Source organism: Trichosurus vulpecula, chromosome 8, assembly GCF_011100635.1.
Source record: "Trichosurus vulpecula isolate mTriVul1 chromosome 8, mTriVul1.pri, whole genome shotgun sequence".
Lineage (NCBI taxonomy): Eukaryota > Metazoa > Chordata > Mammalia > Diprotodontia > Phalangeridae > Trichosurus > Trichosurus vulpecula.
Window position 1 is genome coordinate 161,810,540 of NC_050580.1, and position 25,780 is coordinate 161,836,319.

Sequence of the window (25,780 nt, forward strand, 5' to 3'; positions counted from 1 at the left end):
ATATTCCTTGAATTTATCACACTGCAGTTTCTACCTTGTGAAATGGAAGTGTTGGAGTCATATATAAAAACATGTTTAATACCAAACACTTGGACCGTTCCCCATCTTTTCTTTTTCCATAATTATGAAGCACTATTAACAGTACTTTGTCAAAGACAGAAGTGGTGCACAATAAACTTCAAACCTTTCCTAGGAAATTCTGTTTACTTAGTTACAAAACTGAAGCTTGCCTAGACTGGGAATCTTCTTCCATCCAATGTGGCCTACCACTTCTCCCAAGAGCAATGACATCTTACCCTCTCCCTGGAAACAAACCCAACATTGCTGAAGACTACATAAGAAAATGGATAATTCTTGTATAACATTTTTGCATACTAATTTAAAAGCTGAACTGTACCAAAAGGTAGACAAGTTTCTCAGTTTTATGACAAAAGCATGAAATAACTTTTCCTATAAAGTTGAATACTAACTTGAACTCAGCTTTAAAGGGTAAAGCCAAAATTTAGAATATAAACTTTTAATTAAAAAAAAAAACATACCTGGAACTTTAATTCATTCCATGCAGAGCTATTGGTTACTTGACACAACATTTCTATGACTTTAGAAAAATTATTTTTAATCTTTTTAAAATATAAATCTATGTATTAGAACCTTCTTTCTTCCATGTCTGTGCTTTTTAAAGTATAGGCTGCCTCCCCATGCCAGTAATGTTGCCTCCTTACCTTTAGAAAGCAAACCCTTTATTTACAAAAGCTTCCAAGCAAACAAATAGTTAAGAAATCCATATAAACACTGACATTTTGTAAAGGTCCTGGGGAAAGGAGAGAAGTAGATGGAATCATAATATGTATTCTTGTTCCTTGGAAGATTATTACAATTGGATCACAGCTAAACTTTTCTGTGTTTTCCCCCCACAAGACTAAAATAACCACCTGATGCAATTCAAAAGGCATTGTGTCTCTACTCGACATTCTCTTTGTGCCTCAAACACTTTGTAACTTCTTTAGTTCAAGACCTGGGAAATTAAGGCCTCAACCTGAATCTTACAGTGGAAGAAATTCAGGATTCCCCTCCTTAACAATTTCTTCACTCATGTTTATCCAAATAGTATTTTCTTGACATAAACAGGAAAAAAAAACACACCTATATAGCTCTTTGGAAATTAGGCATCTTTCAAACTATCCTTCCTCAGTGACATGTTTGCCTTTTTAAATCTAAGGAAATGAGTATTTTAGGTACACAAATATTTCAGCTTCTGTATTTACCAAAGACACACAGTATTTTATGCCTTGATGAAGAAATGATACAGAAGACCATTTTACTTTATACATAATGAATTACACATCATGATGCAGAACATTGATCCCTTCACACATCGAGATGAGTCAGGTTAATTTTTTAACTTTAGTTTTTCTTTTATGCAGACATATTTGTGAACCTGTTACCTGTGAAGAATTACATTACCTATCACACACAATCTTACCTAATAAGCTTGGAGAAAGAAGACCTTTTTGGATCAATCTTTATTTGCCTATGATCTATTCAGTGCATTAAAAAAAGCCTAAAAACAAATTTAAGTGTATGGGTTTAGCATATTTTCTATAGTTATACATTAAGAGTAAGACAGTTTGAGAACATGGGCGCTCCTTCTCCCCTCCCTCTCCCAGTTATGTATACTTTGTAACAGGGAGAAACAAAACTTAAATATTCAAAACACACCCTTGTACGATGATGACCTTATAAGTATAAAATGAAATAAAATAAGTGAGACATTTTAATTTTGGCATATGAATGTGATTGACTAATTACATGCAGCTCTATCTACTGGAGAGGGAATTGAACAGATTAAAATTATTGATATAAAAGTGTAGTTTTAATATTAAAACTACAATGGACAAATTCATTTTATTTCTATATACAATGAGATGCTTATATGATATTAAAATAACTTGATTAACTATGACTCATTTTCCCTAATCTTTTTTTTTGGGGGGGGGGAGGGAGGAAAACAAATTAGCAAGTAACAAACAATGCCAGGACAGAGGTTTATTTGAAAAAAACAAAAATGAAAATAAAGTCTTAAAATTTAGATGACTAGCATAATTTATCATCTATTTATTCATTCTTCAAGAACATAAAAGTCACCTCTGACCTGTAACAGGCACATGCTATCAATTTTCAGACCATACTCTTCTATGATACCAGCCATGCCATGTACTCTAAGCCTGGAAATACTTAATAAGATCAAAGCTTTTTTTTTCCCCCGGCTGTAGAACAAAGAGAAATGTTGTAATAGGGTGAGCTGTGCTCTAGAAAGAATAAAATCAAAACTCAATGCAAGTCATATTCTCATTGCTTTAGGGGTATTATACAGTTAATTTTACTTAAGTCTAATATTTTTTTTATATATTCACATAAAATCTTCAAACAGACTGTTTTCACTTAGGATCAGACATAAAAGAGAAATCATTTCACATTTGAAAGACAGCTGGCAAGGAAATGAAATAGAGATCAAGTCATTTCACTTATATTACCCTCCCCCTACTCCCCCTTCCCTACCCCTACTTGGCTTATCTGGGCAGCCTGAATATACGCTTTTTAAAGAGTCTGAGGATATTCAATTTGATGACTACCTATCAATAAAGCTCAGCAAAAAGTTTGCAAACAAATACAGGCAGAATTCAAGGAGGCCTGAACACAGAGGCCAATGAAAGAGATCAGTACTCTGACTAGTGCTCTTCATTCCCCCTCCTCCCAGATATGTACTACTTGAGAAATTTTTAGGGGAAAGAAAAGTGGCAAACCCATCTCATCATAACTGACTTATGTTTTAAAGACTCATTCCCCAAACAACCTGAACAGCTATTCAGAATATTATAATTTACAATTTCTTGATAACTTGAAGATACATTAGAATGCAAAAAGCTCACTTCAACAAGACACATTTTAATGACAAGTATTGAGAAAAATACTAAAGATCCAACATTCTAAGACTCCTTTTATTCCTCACTGTATAATAATTTTTACAATATTTTTGTCATCTTCCTGAACCACCAAACACTCACTATGCTTTTTAATAATCAACAAAACTTTCCATGGTTTTTGTATCATTGCAATTGCTTTGTAATACTAAGAGCATCGATGAAAAAATTCTTAGCTTAGCAACGCCAAAGAAGAAAAGTGAATTTAAATAATTCCATCTAAAGGTGTTTCTTTAAGAAATATGACCCCCCTTCCCCCCAAATTGTGATTTACTTTATGAATCTGTGCAGGGTCAAAATGCTGATTTGATTGGAAGCAGATGGTATCACAGTAAAGTCAGGCTCTGAACCTCAAACTCCAAACAGGAAATACGACCCTCACCGGCTGACTGCTTCCCTAATCATTCCCAGAGATTCATACTTGTTATTTTTATAAATATTCAAAGTGACTTTCATCTTTTTCTTTCCACTGCAAAAAGCAACCAACAATCCTAAACATACAATATTTAAAAATCTAGAACAGGATAAATGTACTTTCAAACTTACAGCCAACAAAGAGAACACGCTAAAAAAAATGCACTCTTAAAATGTTATATAACACATTAATTCAAGTTTATGGTCTATGTGATTTAAAAAATCAAACCAAATCCACAAATATTTATTAAGTTACTCTGAGCAAGGCACCTTTTTCAGAACACAGCTATTGAAATATAAATACTAAAAGCAACCTAAGTATAATCTTGCAAAAAGCAATCTTTAAAGAAAACACAATATTAAGCCCACAGATTTTGGTAAGTGACTTAATCTACTGTATTTTCAACTAAGTCAGCCTGTTGGAAACTCTATGCACAAAGAAAAAGAGGCTCACCGTTTTCCCATTGTAGTAATACATCAAAGAATTGCTGCCCATTCCAGGCACAGGATATGCACAATACATGTTGATTCTAAAAACGTTACTGTCTGCAGTTAAAATACCCTGCTTCTCTCCAAGACATACATCCACCCGGTCAAACAGAGTAAGTCTTCAGTACTATGCATCCACACATGGATCTACTCAAAAGGAACTTATGCAAAGTAGGACTGAACCAACTCACATAGCACAGGGGGAGGGTTTTACTGTAACCCTTTTCAAATTCTATCGAATCCCAGCTTCGGTAGAGGATGCCAAAAAGTCAAACCTTTACGCCTAAGAAAAATACCAGTTACTTACTTAAGTCAACTACAAGAAACTAGATAGAGGAGTATAGCAATTAATACCCTAAGGAATTATTAACTTTGTCCAAACAAACAGACAACAAAGGAAAACAAATGGATAGCTCCTCGGCTAGTTAATCTGCTTTTTGTTTTAATTAAATTAGAGCACTTGTGGCAGTGGAAACGTAGCTTGATGCACCTCCAGCGACACCACCATCTGGCATGGTCTAAAGTTGCTTCCAACTTTGATAAACACATGATCAAGCAATCAGGAATTGGAAACACTGAATCATGTATAACAAGAAGGACCTAGACAGTTAAGCCTTCTACATAATCACTTCCTGGATGAAGTTCTATCCTGTCCTGCTTAAGTATCCTTAACATGCCACAAACTGGTTTTGAGCTGTAAAAATCATGATGGAAGATTTTAATAAGAATTGTTCATGAAAACTCTTAGTTCCAATATTAATAAATATAGCTTTATTAATAAATTATTCCAGTGCTTGAGATGGAAATGTAATAAATAAAATGCTTATAAGATGACAAAAGTGTCAGAAGTTGTTGCAAGCACAGTGAGAGGGCATTATAGATTTTGGTCCATTTTATAACATCTAATAACAGTATCAGTCAAAAATAATGACAGAGGTTTTATTATTTCCTTATATATGGTGTAAGAATCCTTACATTTGGTGGGTATACATATAAAGCAGGTACAGATTTATTGGTATATGATATGGAATTTAAAAAGGGCTTATCTTTTCCATAGCTTGTTGTCTTTCTCGAGGAATGTTTATGTGCTTATATATATATGTGTCTCTCTGTGTGTGTGTGTGTGTGTCTGTCTGTCTGTCTGTCTGTCTGTCTCTCCCCAAAGGAAAACTAAGCTTTCCTGGAAAGGAAGAGGGAAAGAAAAAAAAAATCAGCATGGAAACAAACCTTATTGTAACAAATGAAAGACTTTTCATAATTAGCTGCTGCCAAATACGTTTTAGAAATATATCTGTATCTGTAACACATATAATCACCTATTTTTGGAAGTATTCAATTTGTCCTTAAATAGTCCAATATGGATTTTGTGAGTTCATTGTTTCCTGTCTTTGTTCACTGCCACTTCTAGGCAGCTAGGTAGCACAGTGGACAGAAGAGGCCACACCTACGATCCAGAAGACCTGAGTTCAAAATCATCCTCAAACACTTAACAACTATGTAACTCTGGTTGGGCAGGTAACTTAACTGCCACTTACCTCACTTTCCCGAACTATAAAATGAGAACAATAATAGGATCTACTTCTCAGGGCTGTTGTGAGAATTAAATGAGTTAATATCCCCAAAGCACTGCACACAGTGGGTACTATATCAATGCCTATTTCCTCCCTCTTTTCTCATTTGTAAAATGGAGATAGCACCCACCTCCCAGGGCGCTGTGCAAACCTTCAGCATTATATAAATGTTAGCTACTATCGTTGTTGTTGTGCTAGCATACTTTATAAAGATTACATGTGACTAAAACAAAGAATAGTTCATCTTACTAACGGGAAGAAAACCAGACACAAGAACTTGTTATCTGACAAACTAAAAAAAACGGCGATACCTTTTTCAAAGCATGTTTGTTGATCTCCAAACTCTCTAAAAGCACAAGGTACTTTAGTAAACTCCCTAAACAAAACACTCTGTAAGGAACAGCAAATACTTTGATCAGAAATGCTGATCAAATTATGGCATTAAAATCTAATCAGACAAAGTAAGGCCAACTAGCCGTGTAGAGTTTTAAAAGCTGATGTTATCTGAACTTCCCCCCCCCCCCATATAAAAGGCAAAGCAGCAGCTGCAAAAGAACATCACTATTAAAATGCCAGTCGGCAGAGTGGTTTGCAACTTCCTCCCTCCTGAGAGATCACAAAGACCCATTTCAATCCTTGAAGGGGCTGTGTAAGAAGCTTTGATTTACAATCAACAATACCATGCCTAAAACCAGCTAAATAAAATTTAGTCTTTTATAAACATATTCTTTCAGCATTGACAGAATGTTTCCTCTGCCATTAGTTAAGCTGTTTTTTAAAAAAAGAAAATTTCTTATAATTAATCATTCCAAACTTAAAAATATTTTTTTTTTCTTTCTGGAGAAAACTGGGTTGGGATGGGGGTATAAAGGTAGGAGAGGGAAGAAGCCACAAAATACAGGTAGTTTTAATGATGTTCTCTTTCCTCAGAAATAATTAAAGCACATAGATATATACGTACATACATACATACATACATATGGGGAGAGATGAGGAGAGAGAGGAAGGGAATGAAGGGGAGGGGGAGAGAGGAAGGTATATGTTAAAAACTGAAATGGCTTGCCTGAACTCAGAGCACCAAACCACAATGGCATATCGATTTTCAAAGGTGATTTTCCAATTGCACAGCTAGGAGTGCTTGTCTATTAAAGCACAATTATAAATTTCATATTTTATTATGAATTCTTTGCTGTGAAACAATTATATACTGATAGAGGACAATAAAACTTTTTTGGGGGAAGACTGAGAATTAATTATCTACTTAGTAGTAGTACTTCCTAAATGTAGTTGACTTTAAAAACTCTTCTTTTTCTGTTCTATGCCAGTTTACAAACTGCAGCTATACAGGAGAAATACACATTGTCTTTCTATTACATATCTAAGTGAAATTTGCTAGGGAAGGTACACTGTTGGAAAAGTTGAATGAAGGACAAATATGTTACTCTAACAGAGCAAAATAAATAGATATATTCTGAAACTCCTGCTCTGGAAAGAAGATGAAGAATTGGGTTCATTACTGACTTATGTTAAATGTGAATTTTAAAAAAGATGATGACTATGTAAAAATTAGGATCCCAACAATAATAAATACATTCTCAGTAAAGGGGACATCTTCAGGAGACACAGACATAGAGGTGTCCCATTCTCATAACATACTATGTTCTGGGGCACATGGCTTTTCCACTTGCCACTCTAGACTGTCATCTGACCTTTAGAAGTCTGTCTTTACTCAACAGAAGTTAAAACTGGCTGAGGCAGTCAGTTATTTGCTTTATCACAATTACAAATTAGGTTGTACAATTCTAAAGCAAAAGTCTTTTTGGTTCTTTCTTATACGTGTTTTTTCAGGGGTGGGGGAAATGCTAATTTAATCCTAGCAACAGCTGCACTACAATTTCTCCTTCCTTCAGGGAATCATATTACGGGAAAATAGATCATCTATACAGACCAAGTGTTCTTCCAGCCAATGCAGTTGTTTAATTCCAACTCCCTTCCCCCACAGCTCATGGTTTTTTTTTTTTTTTTCCTCCTTTTCCTTTCTGACATGCCAAGGGTTAATCCAGTGACTCAGTCTGACAAAACAAGTCAGCTGGAGACAGGGCCAATTTTTTAAACTTGATTTCAGACAGACGTGCCGTCAGCACAGGAGCACTGAACTGACATGCACTTTGTACTCTGAATTGTTTCCACTCACGATCCTACACTGTCAAAAACAATCACCTATGTGTTTCTCTAAGTATATTAACAGATTATGAGATCTGATGCAAAGTGAAACTCTGACCTAATAACACGTTGCCCAAGTACATCAGTGATCTCAAAATCCTTTATATTTAGTTGCAAATCAGGACAACTTCATGGGGGAAAATGGCTACAATTTTGTATATTACTAAAATGGAAAATTTAAAAGAAAATATCAGGGACAAATGAAATCACTTGATTATGAGTTTTGGCCTCTACTTGTAAACACCCTTGGTTCATTGCTGGGAGGTAAGGGGACTGGTAGGGTGGTAAAAAATCCTCTCTTTTTTACCCCTACTCCCTTTTGGGCAGGGGGAGGGGAAAAGAACAGACTTATGATTTACTCCTCACAGGGAACTCCTTGTGAAGAAATCACCTCTACTTGAAGCAAACTGACACCTGCTCTTCACCCTAGTGTTAGAGAGTTGCCTGGGACACTGAAAGGTTAAGTAACTTACTAAAGGGTGCAGACAGTAAGTGCCAGTGACAGCACCTGAATGGCAGGTTTTCCTATCATCACTACTCTTGGCTGAACCCATTTTCATTGCTTTAAAAAAATGTTTGTTGGTTTTTTAATTAAGAACTTAATCATCGGACCAAACATTTCAACATAGAAGAACAAAAATGTTGTATATGAAACCATTGCTTTCTGTTAATGCAATGCTTGGTTTTTTTTTTTAAAGACATTTACATGAAATTTAACAAGGTAGAAACTAAATTGTCAGTGTTTGTGTCCCTTTCTCATCTTTTTTCTTTTCTTGTGAATTTTTAAAAACTGTCTTATTGATATCTTTTTCCTTTTTGGCATCTCTGTCACTAACCACTCAACCATCTTTATCACCAACAGAAATCTGCCCTTGTAATAAATACAATCAAAGAAAGCAAATCAAGGTCTGAAAATGTACATTTCATTCCATATCTTTCCTACATTCCCTCTTAACTAAAAAAGCAAGAGCCATGCTTCGTTATTTGTCTTCTTAAGTTGTGATTGGTCTGGCCACTTTCATCCATTTTCAAATGATGCGGTGTGCTATTTGTTGCCACATAATTAAAAAAAAAAATTTTGGTCTATATTTTCTTTTATTTTAAGAGGGAATGAGGATTAAGTGACTTGCCCAGGGTCACACAACTAGTAAGTGTCTGAGGCTGAATTTGAACCCAGGTCCTCCTAACTCCAGGGCCAGTGCTCTACCCACTGTATCACCTAGCTGCCCCTGGTCTGTTACTTTATGAAGGTTATGTTCCATGGAAGTATCCCTATGACAACATAACACAAGTGAAGCGTTAGTCCTCTTTTCTAACTCCATAAGAATTAAAGTGAATGCTAAAAGATGATGATTACTTGGCTTTTCACACATCAAATATAATTTCTAGTTACCTTTTGACCTTGATTTTTCTTCTTCTCTTTCTTTACAGCTAATTCAGTATCAGGGACATGAAGATCATATGTAGGCATATATAGAAACTGGATTTATTAATTAAAAATATTCTATCACTCTCTTCATATTAAATAAGACCAAGAGGCAATATGGCATAGGGCAATGGTGTCCAATTCAAGTAGAAAGAGATCTGTAGGTGGCTGCATATTGTCTTTGAAAACTACAAATTAACATTATCTACGTTGTATTGTATTTTTAAAAATTTTGTTAAACATTTGCCAATTACATTTCAATCTGGTTAAGGCTGTACTTGAGTTGCAAATTTGATCACTTCTGGCAAGGGTACAGAGGACTGACCTTGGAGTCAGGAAGACACTATGGGCAAATCCTGCTTCTGAAAGATACTATCTGTCTAATCGACAAGTTCCAAAATCTCGGCAACTTTCTAAGGGTTTGTTGCAAAAGAGTTGCTCATCTGCTTGAGCTAGGTGGCACAGTAAACAGTGTTGCACTTGGAGAAAGAAGACCTGAGTTTAGATCCTGCCTCAGACACTTACTAGCTACTGTGACCCTCAACTGGCCTCAATTTCCTCATCTGCAAAATGAAGATAAAAATAGCACTTCATGGGTTGTTGTGAAAATCAAGTAAGATAATATGTTACTTGCGGCAAATCCAAAGGTACTAAGAAAATTGTTATTATTGTACATTAAGTACTTCATAAAATTTGAAGTGCTGCAGGGAGGTGTTGTGGCATCTAGTCCAAAGTTTTCCTGTGGCACTGGATTTTACTAATTATTTGGTAGTTTTTAGAAAATCAAAGTTAATTTAAAGTAATATGAATTAAAAAATTAAAAACATAACAAGCCATATGCTACATGGCAGGGATGGTTAGTGTTTGATTTTGCTATCCTCTTTTACTCTCTGAAAACAAATAATAAATGATAGAGCTTCTTGATGTTTAAGAAGCTATGAATTTCTAACCTAACTGATCAAGTTGGAAAAGGCTTTCCTACTTACATGAGAAGCTGTAACTCACTCCTAATGTTCCTAATAAAAGCAACTCCAAATTGATTTTTGAATTCAGCTAATTGCTCAAAAGCCAATGTTCTATATATAGATAAACCAGGACAAAAGAAGACATTGTTGTTATCAGGATATATCTTTAGTGATAAGAATTAACATTCATCTTCAATTTTATGTTTATAATGTCGTATCTAGTATGCTAAGTGCTTTACAAAGCTTTCCTTTGATTCTCTTACCACCATGAGAGAGAGATACTATTACTATCCCCTTTATACAGCTAAGGAAATTGGAGCAAACAGAGGTTAAGTAACTTGCCCAAGGTCACACAGCTAATAAGCATCTGAGGCTGGATTTGAACTCAAATCTTCTTGATTCCAGGTCTAGTTCTCTATCCACTGTGCCACTAAACTGCTTCAATACTACATCATAGCTCAGAGGTGATTCTTAGGTTTTAATGAACCTCTACTAGGTGAATTTCAAGCTCTGGCAAGTTCCACCAAGCTGAAAAGTCTTTGGGTATGTGACTAGTGATAGCTAAGCTGGTCCTTAGATAACAGAGACGCATAAAGGCCAAGTTCTGAGAGGCCAATCACCTGGCTACAGGGTCTCAGCTATACCATCCTCTCAAAGACCATCTTCTAAGTTGTAGAGAGGAGGTTGAGATCTTGATCAATGGAAAGAATATTCATATAGATTGAATCACAGATTTTTAAAATATTTAAACATTTCATAATTTCAGATTTTACAGTTTTATTTAACTTTGGCTAGTTAAAGGTTTCATAGAAAATTTTAATTTTCACATTGATATTGGTATTATGTCTTTAAATATTTTAATCCAGATTAAACCAGCAATAGTTAGCCATATCAAAGCTATAAAGACTTTGTTTACTGCTTATATTTTTTGAATGTTTTGCTTTTATAACCTGGAAAAGATAATTGATTTTGCCGATTGTCCAAAGGGCAATGAGGGGAATATGGTTGGTACAATTAGGCTGAGACATGTCACCAAAAAAAAAAAAAAACAACTGCAGTGGCTAAAGCACGAAGGATATCATCAGAAAAATGTATGAACAGAACAGGATGTGGGATGATCACAAAGGAAGAATGAGGGAATAAATCATGGAAATCCCATAGGCTACACTGGAACCCATATGGCAAAAGAGCTAGACAAAGTTCCCTAACTTACTGGGTGTACCATCACATGTTTTAGAGGATTTAAGAAGGGCATGAATGAGCGTTGAAGAGAGGGAGAAATGGCAGGTGGGATGCCCTCAGCACTGTTGGAGGGAGTACCACCATGGTGACATCACAGATCCACTGAATTAAATGGTGATGAAAAAATATACCCAAAACAAATCTGCTTAGCAAAATGCCATTTAGACCATTTAAAATTCAGAGTGATCTTAACAAGGGCTAAGATGGGCATCCCGTAATTCTTATTTAAAAAATTATTTTTTTTTCATGTACAAAGCAGTATGTCAGTCGTAAAAATTCTGATTTAAGCCATTATGATCTTGTGGATATTAGTATACTTGCAAAGAAACTGCTAACTAATTATGAAGGGCTTAATTTTAGCAATCTGCACTAAGGTAATGTCCCAAGGTCAAGAAATGAACAATTAGATTTCTATTTGAAACAAATACTGATGTGTTAGCTATACATGTATGTGTGTGTGTACATACATACATGTATATATAAAACTGATATATATACACATACAACTGATGTGTTTTATACATGCATCTGTACACACATGTATTTGTAACTGATATACACATATAACTTATGTGTTTTATACATACATTTATACACACACATATATAAAATTGATATTATATACATATATACATACACATAACTGATGTGTTTTATACACACACACTGATTTTTGTTGGGGCACCTTTCTAGTTCCTAAAACACACACACACACACACACACACACACACACACACACACACGTATGAATTATATTTCTAGGAGAAAGGAAGAATTTCAAGTTGGGTTAATTATTTAAAGTCTCACATCGACCACTGATTTAGAGATAAGATGGTAGAGAAAAGATGAAGGAACAAAACAAGAGGGAAAGAGAGCTAGGTATAAATAGAAATAAAACCATTTGCTAAAAATATTCATGACCCAGATCACTAGTTCCACTTCTGGTTTATGAAATATTACAGGAAAGTCTCTTTTGCTTTAGAAAGCTTTCAAACACAACTCAGAGGTTTAGAAATTTGGACAAAAGAATTTAGTTAGCAGTCTATTTAATGGTTAACTTTAAAGAAACACCTATCCGGGCATAGCAAGTGGAAGCAATCTACACAAAACTACATTTATATAGCAAAAGAACATTTATTTAATTCTCCTTTGACAACCATATGGCTATAATAAGGATATGCCTATAAAACAACCATACCTTCCAGCAGAGAAAGCAAACTGCTTTCTGAAGTAAATAAATAGTGCCCATCTGACATCAACATGAACAGAATTGACACACCATAGAAAGCTTCTGAGAGGGGATCATTAGACATCCATTCAAGAGAGGCAGAGCTATAATTACTGAAAATATGCAAAACCTGAAGCAAATTGTACCTTTCCTTTCATCATAAACTCACCATGACAAAGCAGTTTTCTTTGAAAAATTAAAGGGGGGATAAGAGGTCCCCCTGCTGCCTAATTTCTGCATCTCTCGGCTCTCTATTTCTTTCCCCACGTGAACTGCATTTGTCACCTCTCATCTACTACTTGAAATAACATACAGCAGGAGAACCATCAACGGGCTTGCAACCTGATAATTTTCCTGCAGATGGCTCTATAATCATAAGGCCACTGAATGCTGGTGTGTGCGTGTGTGTGTGCGTGTGTGTGTGTGTGCGTGTGTGTGCGTGTGTGTGTGTGTGTGTGTGTCTAGGTTGAGGAGTACCCCCTCTCCCCACAAAAAATCCATAGAGATTTTACTTTGTTGAAGAAATTGGCATCTGAAAAGCTTTGGACACTGAAATAGAAAAGTGCAAGCCATAACTAGTTTTGCTGGCCTGTTCACCGTTCATGAGTGGTGGTTTCTCTGCACTGCTGACTGGTTAGGCAACCCAGGAAAATTCTTCAGTGAACAAGGCTGTCATTTCAATCATCCATCAAGAGAGCAAATGATGATCTTTTGTCATCCAAAGTCAGGGATCAAGCTAGGCCTCCCAACGGAAAACTGCGTGTGTGAGTGCATGCGCATGTGTGTGCGTGCGTGCGTGCACATGTGCGTGTGTGTGTGTGTACATTCGCAAACACACACATCTTTCTATATATCTGCCTTTCTCTATTGGGGGCAGTGTCATTCTGTCTTTTTAATTTTATTTCCTCTCCAGGCAGGGACAACTTCTTCTTTTTTTTTTTTTTTAAATAACTTAGACCCCTACTGCACAAGAAATGTGGCAGCACTAAAATGTTGGCCAATTCTAATTCCATTTAAAATTTATATTTAAAGAGAAACCAGAACTAACATCTGCATTTTAGCCTACGGCCATGAAAAAAAATCAGCAATCTGAAGTGCTGAATAACTTATACATGAAGTTATTTCTGGGGTCCGTATTATGTTTGTGTTTCAGTAAAATTCTTGCTAGTCGTAGCAATTTTTTATACTGACTACCTCTGGATAATTACACTGTGAGAGCCAACCAAAACATCCTGTCTCACATTTGTACCGATCAAGTAACAAAGAGCAAGCAGTTCATTTTAGCAGCATGTCATTGGCAAAAAATCGTGCAGATCCTATACTTGCTTAGGATCTAGTCTAAAAAAAAATGAGTTTTCTAAAATTTCCATCTAAAATGTAGGGACTACCTCCCAACAAAAACCAAGAGAAATCTTATTTTGAAAACATTTCTGAAGTGGCTACAAAACCAATGAGAATACCTAGTAAGTAACACTAAACTTTAATAATTCAATGCATCTCTGATTGAAGTTGATAAATCCCATTGATATCATCTGTGCAACTGTCACATTTCCTCTGAAAAAAATCTTTTGCAGAGGGTCTATCTGAGATGCCAGGGGCCTTCCTCCAGATCTTCTGATGTTGTAGAGACACCAAGGAATTACCCACACTGCCCAATGGTTATCTCTTGCTCTTGCTGTGTGGGAAATGCAGCCTTTTTCTGATCATCTTTCTTTCTCTTAACAAACTTTATGCTGTTTTTCCTGTGACGTTGGTAACACTAAAAAAAAAAAATCAAGTGCCCTGCCATTTCATTTTTACTTTTTCTATTTTAGGAAACTAAAACCTTAATTCTAGATAATTAATTCTTACTCCAAATTACATAGTCACCTTTCATTTATCCACAAAATGGGTCTATTTGTGCAGCCAACTGGCCCAGCTAGGTGAGAGCTATAGCCCACAAATTTCTCTGCCAATTTCAATGGAATTTATTATTTTTTTTGTAAAAATGTATAACCTATTTAACATTTATAGATATACACATACCTCGCAGATTGAGAATGGACATATTTAGAAGATGTTGACTATTTTGTTTTTATCTATATTATCAGTATTAGTAGTAAACTACCTGTGTAGCTTTGGGCAAATTACTTACTGTCCTTGGTCTTAGTTTCCTCAACTTTAAATGAGGGAGTTATATAAGATGACTTGTGTGTTCTTTTTAGGATCTAAACCTACTATCACCCAATGATTTTGCTCACATCACTTATATGTAATCTGAAGACATGCCAATTAGTGGCCGAATCCGCAAATATTGTGGAGTTACTGAAATTGTGTCTATGAGTGACTTAACCTCAAACCAAAATAAATAACAGAAAAAAGATAAAGAATCCAGAATATATAATCCTGAGTTTTAAACTAAGAGCAAATTCTTCCAAGTCATTCATTGGACATTCACTGGCAGCAATCATAGCTTCTTTGTAATATGCTGTATACTACTGTTGTCCAGTAATGTTTTTCTTTTTAAAATATAGATAGTTCCAACCCAAGTAAGAAAAAAAAACATAAATATGGTTTAGACTGAGTCTTACAAAAATGTTGCTGATTTTTCACTAGCTTGGTTTCTTTTTTTGTTTAATAACTATTTTATTTGAGGAACTGTAACAATCTAGAGATTGTGAATTTTAATATTTAAACAGCACTGCCCATAAGCAGAGCCCTATCAATTCAGAATGCACCAAGAGGTTAGAAAGTAAATGTGATAAGTAATGAAGTAGTTATCCTAGATCCATCCCAACTTGGTGGGCTTGGGGGCTTATGCTATTCTGCAAAAGAAAAGCTGGGTCTGTAGTTTGGCTTTTTGTGATTTTCAGTGAAGAATTTAGTAGATAAATAAAACAAGAGAATGTGGTATGGATTATAACAAAGGCATCTGTAATGATTAAAATGGCAAGAAGATTTAGAAATCTAGAAGAACAGAATTTTAAAAAAGGAACACAGAAAAACAATGCCAATTCCGAATTAACCCTATAGGTTTGATTTGATCTGGAGGACACAGGCCCTAAATTATATGAAAGAAAAGACAGGTAAGGCATACTGAAAAGTCTTACAATTGCACTATATCTACTCAAGTAGTAGAGGCCAGGAGACTGGACCATGAAGAGATCCAGGGATTGGATGCTGATAAGCTTCAGTAATGTATTGTAAGAAGTTAAATCCTTTAAAGCCTTGGAAGGGAAACAGATTGACCAAGTTGCAGGGGATTGTGCCATTTGAAGAAAAGCATTTAAGGCATAAATGAGAAACTCTCATTAAGAGCATAAGACCATGAAATTCTGATATGGTAAACACACCCTCTCCCATTTTACAGTTTGGGAAACTGAGGCCCAATGACTTTCCCAAGGTCACAGAGGTAGAAGGGAAAGATCATTCATTGTATTTCATGACTCAGAACATTATTCCTCCTGATAACATGTACTTTCCTAACATCTGGAATATATCTATGATAGTTAAATGAGCAAGATGCTCATTTAAAAGAGGAAGGGTCTCAGTGGCCCCTCTCTCACAGGGGTCTTTAGATATCCTAATGGAAACTGGATTTTCATCCCCTAAACATGTTTGGCCAACACCATTCACGATGCTTATGCTATGTGAGACACGGTGTGATATCAGTGGTCCCTGAAGCTGCACAGTCATATTCCTTGGATGGCATGTAGAGGTTTTTGAATAGCTTTGTCCACAGAAAGAAACACAGTCTTGACTCTTCACTTTGATCTGACAAGCACTTATATTAACAGACTGTTTTTGGCACTGTGCTAGGCATAGGATCTACAAAAGGTAAAAATGAGATCGCTTCTGACTTCAAGTAGCTTTCGTTTTATTAGAGGCATAGAGGGAGAAGGGTGGGAGGGAAAAAGAGATCAGATGTTTGCAACTTATTCATACTAGGAGCCAGCTATAGGATCCAGGCTATTGGGTTTGCTGTAGCCTACCAGGCCCTGCTTTCTAGTTAAATTATAATAATGGCCTCAGTTTCAATAGCACTTTTTTTTTACAGCCCCAACTGGCTATCAGTGAACCTACACTTCTTTTCTTTGAGGCAGAGTACCCTGCTGTCTAGAATGCTATCACCTAGGATCCGAGAAATGTGGTAGTTGCAGCCCAAATTACTTGAGTGGAGCAAAAACAGTTCCTTACAATATTGTAAATAAATGAAATATGACTGTACAATTAGGAGAGAAAATGAATAAATGATAGAATAGAAGGTACTGTTTCTTTTAAACAAAAAAAAATGAGTATGTTTTTGGTAATGGTTTGTTTAGCAAGTATGAGAGGGAGTTTAAAAGTACTGCTCAGTGCAGAAGTCACTGATAATTGATCTTCCTTCCTGTAGCTATTAAAAAAAAAACTTCCTGTAGTTATTTAATTCTTTTTAATTGATTGGTATTTATTAAGTACCCATTGGGCTCAAGAGAAGAATTTTTTAGGTAGAAATTATATTCACATTTTCCTTAGTGAAAAACTAAACAGAACCTGCACTTACTATGTAAATTGCAGCAGAAATCATCAGGAAGTGCAGTCAAATGACAGAGGATTTTCTTGTTGCTTTGAGAAGATTTTGATGTTTTAAATTTGAGGTTTAATCTAGAGACCAATCACAAGCCCAGTCAACATTAGACCTGGGCTGGACCAGATTCTCAAACCATTAGGAATATTTTAATCTCAGAATTTCAGGGGAAGATTGGAGTTAGCCCTAAATTCAGAAATTTGCATAGCTCTCAGTGTATTTAATTTAATTGCAAAATTACCACAGCTAATTAATTTGAATTGTTTATATTCACTTGGCTCAAATAAATGTTTACCAGTGTATTTGGGTATCTGTCTGACATTAAGATCCCACCTAATCCCCCTTATTCTTGTCAGCTAGGCAAATGATATTTAAATATAAAATAATAAAATTCTTGTACATGCTAAAAAAAAGATTATGACTGTCAGCTCTCTAAACTTAAACATCATAATATAAGATAAATGCAAATAATGTTACTGAAAGGATTGTTATGAAAATAAACATTAGCCCACATACCTAGGTCTGAAAGAAATGAAGGTGGGCTTAATGAAAATCAGGCAGTGAACTTGACAAAGATTAGGAACAGGCCTAAAAAAATCTCCTTTTGTTTCCCTTTTAGTTTGCTTTTCATGGGACTTGTATTTATGAGGGAGCTAAGAATGTATTTGCTTTAGGCAAACACTTGTGTTCTCCTAGTCTAGTGCTATGGGGAATAGCAGAAGGAGTGGATGGAATGTTGGGATAAACAGTGGCATCAGGAAATTAGGGTAGGGCCACAGTGAATTCTACAGACCAAAATAGAATTTTTAGAGCCAAATGACTTTTGAAAATAAATCCCGAAGTTGGCAGTATTAGATTATATATTGAAATGAAATCCAGAACTAATAAAAGTTCTTAAAAAAAACAAACCTCAAACAACAATGAATGGTAAACACTTTAAATTTCTGTTTAAAATACATTCAATTAGTATAAACATAGGGGGAAATACAAGGCCCCTCATGGGAACCAAAGTCAGTCTTTTTCAAAGCTGCGTCTCAAGGTACAACTATGATCTTATAGAGACAGTGCATATAATTGTAGTTCTTCACAAATTAGATATTATATATGCACAATAAATGACTTTTCAAGACATGCAATAAACACCAGTGAAACAAAGGGAATTTTCTCCTCCTGTGTGGTAGTAATTCCAAATTTCTAGTTAGCCCAACTGCTGAGGATTGTTAACAGTGTGCCTAGTCTGGAATGATACTGAGAAACCCAGTCAATCCCAGGAATGAAATTCTAGTACTCTTAGTTTAATCCTGAGCAACCCCCTTGCCTTTTGCAAAAATAAAAACCTTGATCAAACCATGTCAAGAAAACATCAGGGTCCTAGTGTTTCTGAATGCTCCCAAAGCAGACACAAACAAGCAGCATTTACAGAATTCCACTTTACATCCCCCACACAAAGAAAATTGTTCTTTTACCCTGAAACAATCCCTATCCCTGGCTTGTGAAAAATCACAGAGATCAAAAAACCCATTAAGTGAAGATCCAAATAAACCCTAAAAGTTGGCAACTTCTCCAAAACTCATTCTTGATCTTCCTTCCCCCTGAAAAGGATGACTGTGTGGAGAGAAGGTAAAAGAATGACTCTAACACTGGGAAGTTATATAATCACATCATTACAGACAACAGGATTAATTCACTGAATAATGTTCCTTCTGGATTTTGACCTGAATATAGATCAAAGGCTTTAATGGCTCACAGAAAATGACCAGAAAAGCTACAGATAAAAGCTTCTTCTGAACCATAACACTTTTCAGCATTAGCAGAAACAGTATTTGTTCCAACTATTCTAATGATATTTGATATTTCCATAGGGTTTTACAAACGACAAATAGCTCTATGTGCGTTATCTTATTTGATCCCCTCTGAATAGAGAGAGGCTCAGCTAGGTTAAATTACTTGCCTATGGTCACATAATCAAATGTAAGGTCCTTGAGGGCAGGATCTGTTTTATTTTTCTCTCCTTTACTTCTCCAGTGCCTATCATAGTGCCTGGAACATAAGCAGGTTTTTAATAGAAGCTGGTTGAATAAAGTATCACAGATAGAATCCAAATCTGGGGCCTGGTACCCTAGTCTGAATTACCCGCTGGCATATTACCCTATCATCAAGAATAAGAGAATAAAGTAGGTAGGGGCAGTCAGGTGTTTGAACTCACTTCATCCACAGATGGATATGTGCCAAACAAAACTCTTATCCTTGTCAAAGTGACTGCAACAAATCCAAGACTACTAGATGGAATGGCCATTGTATGTAAAGGAGTATATCCATCTCTTCTGGTACTTCTAGTCAATATTAGAAGTCACTATTAACTTACTATAAATATTCTATTGTCTCAGCTTCTTTGTGCTTACCTCGACTTACCTCATTTTTACATATTCGTTTTTATTGATAGCAATAATCCTGGACCATAGGATTTAAATTTTTATCATTTTTGTTTTTACATCACGGCATTTCTGAATATCCCACCTTCTTCCCCTATCCAGCCAGAATGAGCCCCTTCTTATGATAAAAATAAAACAGGAAAAGTAGAAAAAGAGCAGTTCAATAAAGCTGACCAACAAATTAACCGAGTTTGACAGTATATGAAATATTCCACACCCATTGTCCTTTACATCTGCAAAGAAGGGAGTTTGATTTTCTTATCTCTTCTTCAGGGACAAGCTTGGACCAAAGGATTTTAATGAGTTCTCTTCAATAATTTTTTCTAAAGTGGCCAGCATAACCCTTTAATGACTAAAGTTATTCTTTTCCAGCAGCCCCAGATGGATGTTGGTCACTTTTCTACTTGGAAAATACTCAGCTGTGGAGACCCTCAGAATTTAGTACTTTTACTGCTTCTGTTTAATATGCACATTAAAAAGCTAGTAGATCATTAGACATTGTCTAGTGGTCTTTATTGTCACCATTATAAGGAGCAATGATCCCAAACTTGCATAATACACCCAGGTATTTCAAATTGCCTCAAGGAGTATCACAAAATTCAAAATTCACAAGAAAAGTTATTTTTAGTTTACATTAATAAAAACAATCAAGAAGTGAACCTTCAAATAACTTTTAGAGGGAAGACAGTGTCAACTCTAAGCACCATCTAGAAAAGATGGAAGTCACTGGCCTATAGTTGTCTAAGTCTATACTCCTCGTTTCAAATTCAATTCAGTTTTAAAATTTGTGAAGTGACTGCTCTGTGGAGATACTATTAGGTATGGGATATAGAGACAGAGATATATAAAATGAAGTAAGATAGGATCATTGCCCTCAAGGTACTTATAATTTTGTAGATGACAAAGACATATAATTACAATATAAACAGAATATGATGAGTGAACAAGATAGATCCAAAACAAAGTGCTTTGAATGAGTTTAGAGGAGGAAGAGATTGCTTATAGCTAGAACGGTTCAGGGAAAGCTTTTTGGAAGAAGTAGCATTTGAACATGAAGAAAGACTAGGATTTCAACAGGTGGAAATGGATGGGGAAATACACTAAAGGCATATGCAGAGAAGCTAGGATTTTGCCTCTTGGCCACTGAAATTTACAGGAACACTAATTGTACTTTCAGTCCTTTGTCAGTAGATGAACAATTGAGTTTAGCACCTAATTAGTAAGAGTAATTAGTTGAAATAGGAAACTACCAGATGGTATCTTCCATCCCTAGGGCCAGTGAGCCAGGTGAACTCTTCCTCAGTCCTGCTCTTTTCCTTCTCCCCACTTCTCCACTCCCCTTCTTCCCTCCTTCCCTCCTTCTCTCCTTCTCTCCTTCTCTCCTTCTCTCCTTCTCTCCTTCTCTCCTTCCTTCCTTCCTTCCTTCCTTCCTTCCTTCCTTCCTTCCTTCCTTCCTTCCTTCCTTCCTTCCTTCCTTCCTTCCTTCCGTCCTTCCCTCTACAGCCTCTTGGTGTCCCAGGTGTCCACCAGTAATACAATAGAATTGAAGGTAGGATTTGTACCATTTACCCAAGCTACAAAAACAGTACTAGCTATAGCTTCTGGCACAGAGAATGGCAAGCAAAATCAAAGAGACTGAAAAAGGTAAAACCTGTTAAAATAAACAGTGTATTAACCTGTTTGCTAGGTGGGGTGAGATGTTTGAAGGAGAACAGTAAGAGTTATCACTGGAAAGGATTCTTAGGACTAGATTATAGAATGCTTTGCAAAACTGAAGAAAGCACTTGGACTTACTGTGAAGGTAGATTCAACAAGCCTTGGCAACTAATTGGATACAGAAGGAATCAAATATGACACTGCAGCTTTAAGTTTAGGTGAGTAGAAAAGTAACCATGATGGCAGATTAATGATGCACTAAAATTTAAAAATATTCATACATAACATTATCTCATTTCAAGCTGACAATAATCCCATCAGATAGGTGTATGAGATACTCTTCTCATTTTTACAGACAAGGAAACTGAGGCTTAGAGAGGTTAAAGTGACTTGTCCATCGTCAGGAGCAGGATTCAAAGCCAGGCATGTCCTCATGCACTCTACAATCCAGTCAAAGAGACCTACGTGCTGCTCTTTGAACACAATATTTCATCTCCTGTCTCCTTGTCTTTTTTCCCCTTCCTCTTTATCTTTAACTCTTGGAACACCTAGCTCCCTTCAAGATTCAGCTCAAATGCCACCTCCTGTAAGAGATCTTTCCAGATTCTGCTCTTATCTCCTCTCAAACTCAATAGGTATTAATTTCTTAATATCACACATGTGTTTATTTCGTATAATGTTTCCCCTCAATAGAATGTAAATACTTTGTCTTCTGTATTCACGTAGCATAGTACCTGGCACGAAGTAGGCACATAATAAATGCTTGTGGAATTAAGCTCCATCTCCATTGCTCTTTCCACCTGATCTGTTTAATACAAAATTAGGAGGTATAGGTTTTTGGGGGAAAGATGTTGAGTTCAGCTTTGAACGCACTGAACATAAAACTGCTTTATGGGTCACAAAGGAGAGGGCAATTAGTACACAGTTGAAAATGGGGATGTGCAAGAATTTTGGAGAAAGATAGGGTGTGGTAATACACATTCTGGAGTACCTTGCATAGAAGTGATAACTGAAGCCCTGGGAGTCAATGAGATCACCAATGAACAGAACATATTAAGAAAAAGAATATCAGGGCTACCTACATAGAGTGGGCAGAAAGACAAAGAGTCACTAAAAGGGTCTTCTGCTACCAATAAAAGTTAAGACATTAAAGTTTTCAGAAGTATAAAGAATGCTATACTTGATGAGGACATGTCTACTACATTCAACATGCCATGGCTGAACAGGGACAGACAGGTCCATATTTCTCCTTTAACCTGGTGACCAGGTCTCTCTAAGATAATATTCTGACTTGTCTTGTATCTTGCTTGCTTTGGATTACTCCATCTTTTACAACTCAAGAAAAACAAACAACTGACCTAAGTTTGGAAATACTAACACAAAATCAAGGAACCAATACAGGAAAAGGATCAGGAAACTTACTTTAATCCAGGAAAATTATTATTTATAAATCTATAAAGAGAACAAAATTGAAGGATCAGAAGTGAGAAAAACAGCTGATATGACAGCTCAGAAAATGAAAAAGATTTGACAGAACTATGTAGCAAAAATTAATTCACTGTGTTGGGAGGGGTTATTTCCTTTTAAAAGCTTTTTTTGGGGGGAGGAAAATGAGTGCTTTCTATATCTGTTTGACACATAGAGGGCAATGAATGAAAAAAAGAAAAAAGTCTTTCCTTGTTTAATTATAATGTTGCTGGTTTTTTCTGTTCTCAAGTTTTTTCTTGCTTCTCAAAATAAAGCAAAACCAAGAGATGCCAAATTCCTTCAAGTTTCCAATATTGCAGATTCATTTATAATAAAAAGGGAGGAGAGAAGCAAATTAATTACAGAATCATGGAGTCAAAAGGGCCCTCAGAGGCCAACCATAGCAGAACAGGAGTATTTAAAATATGAGAAATCCATTGCCTCCTGAGGCAACCCATTTCACTTTTGGTTAGCTCTAATTGTTGTGAAGGTTTCCCTCCAATCCAGCCTAAATTTGCCTTTCTGCAGCTTCTATCAATTGTTTCTCCATCTGCTTTCTGGGGCCAAGAAGAACAAGACTTATTCCTTTTTTATATGTCAGCCCTTTAAAAACTTGAAAACATACTATGTTTCCACTAGGCTTCTCTAGTCTAGATCAAGCATTCTTTCTTACACTTTCTAGTCTCGAGACCCCTTTACAATCTTAAAAATTGTTCAAGACCCCTTTATGATCTTAAAAATTATCTAAGATACCAAAGAACTTTTGTTTTTGTGGGTTTTATCGATATTTATCATATTAGAAATTAAAACTGATAAACTGAAAATATTTATTAAGTCACTTAAACAATATTATAATCTCATTATGTGTAAGATTTGTTAGTGAAAAATAATTATATTTTCCCTAAAAAAAATTTAGTAAGAAGCATGGCATGGTTTTACATATGTTTTTTTCCCCAAATCTCTTTAATGTCTAGCTTAATAGAAGACGGTTGGACTCTCCTGTCTGCTTCTGCATTCAGTTTGTTAAGATATGTTGTTTTGGTTGAAGGATATAAAGAGAATCTGGCCTCACACAGACATACACTTGGAAAAGAAAGGAGTATTTTAATAGGCAAATAATGCATTATTCCAAAAACAGTTTTGACCTCATGGATAGCCTGAAAAGGTCTCAGGGACTCCCAGGGGCCTGAGCATCACACTTGGAAAATTTCTGGTCTAGGCTAAACATCCTTCATTCCTTCAGCTGATCTTTGTATAGAACGGTCCCCAGTCCACACTAATCATGTTGCCAATGTCCCTTCTCAGATGGGTCATGTAGGACTGAACACAAAAATCTAGACGTTGTCACACGAGGTCTCAGAGTAAGAAGACTACGACCTCATTTGTTCGGGATGCTAAACCTCCACTAAAGCCGAATTCTCCTTTTGTTGGCTGCTGTGTCACCACTGGTCTTTTTATGTGGACTGCTGTCCAGCCACGCCGCCTCAGTTCTTTTTTACTAAAGCGCAGGGCTTCATTCCCAAGAGGGCAGGTAAGTAGTGCAGTGGATAGAGCATCAAGCTCGGAGTCAGGAAGACAAGTTAAAATTCAGCCTCGGACACTTAGTAGCTGGGCAGGTCATTTAACTGCTGTTTTCCTCAATTTCCTCATCTGTAAAATGGGGCACTTGCTTCTCAGAGTTGTTATGAGGATCGAATGGAATAATAATTGTAGAGTGCTAAGCACATGCCTGGCATGCATTAGGAACTATAAAAATGTTAAGCTATTTATTATTATTAATTTTTAAAACTTCAGTCCAGTGTTCTAGCTTGTTGAAATCTTTTCAGATCTTGACTCTTTTTTTCCCCAAAGTATTAGCTGCTCCTGAGCTAAAAAAAAAACAAAACACCTGAATTATATTGACCAGTAGTATGCATTTTAATTACTAAAGTTCTTATCTGAGGACAAATTAGCAAATTTCTAGTTCCAGAATAAACCACATATTAAACGTCATTTTAGTTTCTATTTTATCTTGAGACAAATTTATTAGCAAAGCAAACTGTATGTATATATACACACACATATATATGTCCCTAAATAACTATATTCCTAAAGTGATTTTTTTATCTACAAAGTCTCCCATTCACAGTAGGGAGTGTATAGGTTTTCATTTTCTTCTTAATTACTGTTTTTTTTTCATCTTCTCTATTTCATACCCACTGCTAGGGGGTTAGGTAAGTGGGGGTGCGGGGGGGGGGGAAGCCAAGGATCAATGGAATTCCTCCCTCCCCTAAAGCTTAAAAAAATTTCTATACATTTTATACCTTTACACAGAAAAAATCAGATACAGATGAAATCCAGCTGGTTTTTATTCAAAGAATAAAGGATGGAGTTAGTGTTGAGAGAGGAGAGGAAGTATGTTAATGGAAGGTAGAGGACCAACAAAAATCAAAGGGAAGTAATGGCCTATGAAGTCAAAGGAGGCAACATGCCACAGTGGATAGAGAAATGGCCTTAGAGTCAGGAAAGCCTGGGTTCAAGACTCCCCTCTGACACATCATAACTTTTATCCTGGGCAAATCACTCAACCTATCCATCACCAGCAAACTCTCTCTGTCCACAAGCTTTCAGAGCAGGTGCTGATTTCTTTGGTAGAGGGTATCTCCTCACTAGAAGTTCCCCATATAATAAGATCACAGGTATAATCTCAAATTAACAATCAATTATCAGCCAAAAAAATTATCAAGTGCCTACTATTTGCCAGGTACTATGCTAAGTTCTGGGGATACAAAGAAAAGTAAAAGAAAGTCCCTGCCCTCAGGGAGCTCACAATCTAAGTAAAGGTATGGCTCATTATTTATCCATGGATAGATTCACATATAAGCTTATTGGATATGTCTTCTGGAGCACATTAGACTAGAGGGGTCAAACTCAACAGCTGCACGAGGCCAGCAAACTGCTACGTATAGCCTGAAGCAGATTAAAATGTAATTGGGAAATATTTAACAAAATATATAAAAATACAGTAAAACACAGATAATGTTAATTCGTGCTTTTCTAAGTCAGTATGTGATCTGCTGGGATCCATTTCTATTTTTACATCATTGCATCAGACCTTTATCTGATGTGAAAATTTCCTATACTGGTCTACCCTTTCTTTA

General features: G+C 36.0%; 1 protein-coding gene across 6 annotated transcripts in view; it reads right to left on the reverse strand.

The window, feature by feature from the left end:
- Positions 1-25,780, reverse strand: part of TCF12 (transcription factor 12) — a 424,142-nt gene that overhangs the window by 52,857 nt on the left and 345,505 nt on the right. Inside the window, exon 1 of one of the 6 annotated variants that reach the window (XM_036737192.1) lies at positions 3,850-4,048. The exons of 3 other annotated variants lie outside the window; for them this stretch is intronic. In XM_036737192.1, coding sequence (XP_036593087.1) covers positions 3,850-3,918 — 69 coding nt within the window. In that variant the 5' untranslated portion in view covers positions 3,919-4,048. Of the gene's footprint in view, positions 1-722; positions 792-3,849; positions 4,049-25,780 lie in introns of those variants that run through there. 2 more of the 6 variants (XM_036737193.1, XM_036737194.1) reach the window with 2 other exon arrangements.